The 2,500-nt window shown below is 32.2% G+C and overlaps 1 protein-coding gene across 4 annotated transcripts in view; it reads left to right on the forward strand.

The window, feature by feature from the left end:
* Positions 1-2,500, forward strand: part of si:ch73-242m19.1 — a 25,082-nt gene that overhangs the window by 21,766 nt on the left and 816 nt on the right. For 3 of the 4 annotated variants that reach the window (XM_043263486.1, XM_043263487.1, XM_043263488.1), the window contains 3 exons: positions 117-251; positions 333-485; positions 1,317-1,526. In XM_043263486.1, the coding sequence (XP_043119421.1) occupies positions 117-251; positions 333-485; positions 1,317-1,526 (498 nt within the window). Of the gene's footprint in view, positions 1-116; positions 252-332; positions 486-1,276; positions 1,527-2,500 lie in introns of those variants that run through there. The other variant, XM_043263489.1, reaches the window with a different exon arrangement.

Raw genomic sequence — 2,500 nt, forward strand, 5'->3', positions numbered from 1 at the left:
GCACGTGTTTATGTAAAAGTCTTTTTTATGCAAAATATTTATTTTTCTGTTGATTGGCTTGAAACGTGATCTAGGCCTTTCTTTGTGAGATTCAACCTATTGTCTGTTTTATTCAGAAAGAGGTGTTAGAAGATCTTCATGCGGAGAATAGTAGGATGGCTGGACTTGTGTGTAAACTGAGATTCTTTAACCACTGGAGGCTGGTGATCTCTCAGGAGAAACTACAAAAAGAGCTGCTGCAGTGGAAACTGGTATCAATCACGTGTTCGGTAATCCCACGCACCTCTTCCTTTGCCTTTTAGTAACTCTGCACGCTGCTTCTGTGTGTCCAGAATGAGGTGTCGTGTAAAACCGAAGCTCTCAAAGTGAAGATGATCTCGGAGCAGAAGGAGATCGGTCTAAAACAAGAGCTGGATGCTGCGCAGGAGGCCCTGCTGCGGTGTAAGAGTGAATATGAGCACGTCCAGAGACAGATCATGCAGCAGGTACAGCACTTTTCATCTCCATATATCTCCGCCATCATAAAGACAGAAGCACCTGAAATATATATGACACTTCTAAATCCGAAATAGATTGTTTGATGTTAGGATCTTAATCAAAACTACTGATAAAAATTGTATACAGATACTGGATTAAGAGCTGATCCTACATCTAAACATTTACTAGTCGAAAGTCTAAGTGCATATGCTTTTCTAGTCTTTTTAAAGTTAAAGACTTTAATTAAGTAGAGATAATTAAAAAGTAGAGAGCGAGGTTCACCAAAAAAAATTAATTAAATAAATTGTCTTCATATGATATACTGTATATATTGTATATACTTTGTACTTTTAAGTGTACATAAAAAAATGACTTGCTTGAAAGTTACTTGAAATAATAAATGTTAACAAAAAAAAAAAATAAAAAAAAAAAATATATATATATATATATATATATATATATATATATATATATACACACACATATATATATATATAAACATTTTTAAAATATTTTATTGAAACTGTTTTCTCATTTTTGTTTAGTTTCTCTTAATGTACTAAAAACTAAAGCTAACACTGAAATAAAAACAAATGAAAATAAATTGTTAAATTTAACTTAAAATTTCTAAATGGCTGTTTTTGGCTAAAACAAACAAAATGAAAATTTCAAAAACTACATTTTAAATGGAAACATGAAATATAAAAAGTAAAATCTAATTTAATCCATAATGTGATTTATAGTGAAATAGCACTGATTGCAATGGAGTAAAAGTGTTGTATTTAACATTCTGTTCTAGTAGAACTCAAGTAAAGCATCTCTCCGCGTCTCTGTGTCAGTCTCAGAAGCTGCAGGACATCGAGCATCGCTCCACGCGAGACGCTCAGAGCCGACAGGAGCTGCAGATGCTGCGGATGCAGAGTCTGGAGCAGCTGCAGGAGGACATGGAGGACAGAGAGAGTCAGCTCAGAGCTCTCAGCGCACAACTCCAGAAGAACAGCAAAGAGACAGAGCTGCGGCAACAACGCAGCCACAGGCAGATCAAACACGTGAGGCAAAAACATGCACTGCTCACATTTGAGTTTTTGGGCTATTTTGCTTCCCTGTTTATTGTATCACACATTATTTTTTGCGTCTGTAGATTCAGTTACAATGCATATCCTATCAATTTCTGCAGCACTTATATCGAACTTAACAGTTTTGTTCTAATTCTCTGAGAGGATTTATTCATATATTATTCAGATACTCTACGCATTTTATACCCAAATACATGGTGAATTTTTTTCTGGCTTTTAACAGTATTTTCTTATTTATGAGACAAGAATCAGTGAATCCAAAATCAGTGAAAACCTTTAACTTTGTACCTGACCATTGAGGTGAAAAGAGTTTGCATGGAGAAATCTGTTGCTTTTTTTCATTACTCCTGAAATTATCCACACAACAACTATGCTGATCATCTTCATATGTTCTGGAGTTATGGATATGGATTTAGTACTGTAATGTAATGTAATATATATATATATATATATATATATATATATATATATATATATATATTTTTTTTTTTTTTTTTTTTTTTTTTTATTTTTTCATAATTTTTGTAGTTTTAGTATGTTGTTTTCATGACTTTTTGATGTGTATATATATATATATATATATATATATATATATATATATATATATATATATATATACACACATTTTTACCAATATATAACAAGTATGTTGAATCTGGTTTGTGTGCAAATTAATGCTTTTTTATTAGATAGAGCAACATTTGCATACTAAAACAATATTGTAAAAAAATATCTTGTAATACCTACGAATCGTCTTAATGTTGTATGACTAATCAAGTGGGGGAAGTTTAGTGGCATATGGTAGTGATATAAATTTTTTCCCTTATCCACCTGTCATGACTTCAACATCCAACTGAAAAAAACATTTACTTTATGAAATATTGTGAAAACCTAAACAGTAAAGCAACGCCGAAGCCACAGATTCAATTTCCCAGGCATGAACTGAT

The sequence above is a fragment of the Puntigrus tetrazona genome, chromosome 17 (genome assembly GCF_018831695.1).
Source record: "Puntigrus tetrazona isolate hp1 chromosome 17, ASM1883169v1, whole genome shotgun sequence".
Taxonomy (NCBI): Eukaryota; Metazoa; Chordata; class Actinopteri; order Cypriniformes; family Cyprinidae; genus Puntigrus; species Puntigrus tetrazona.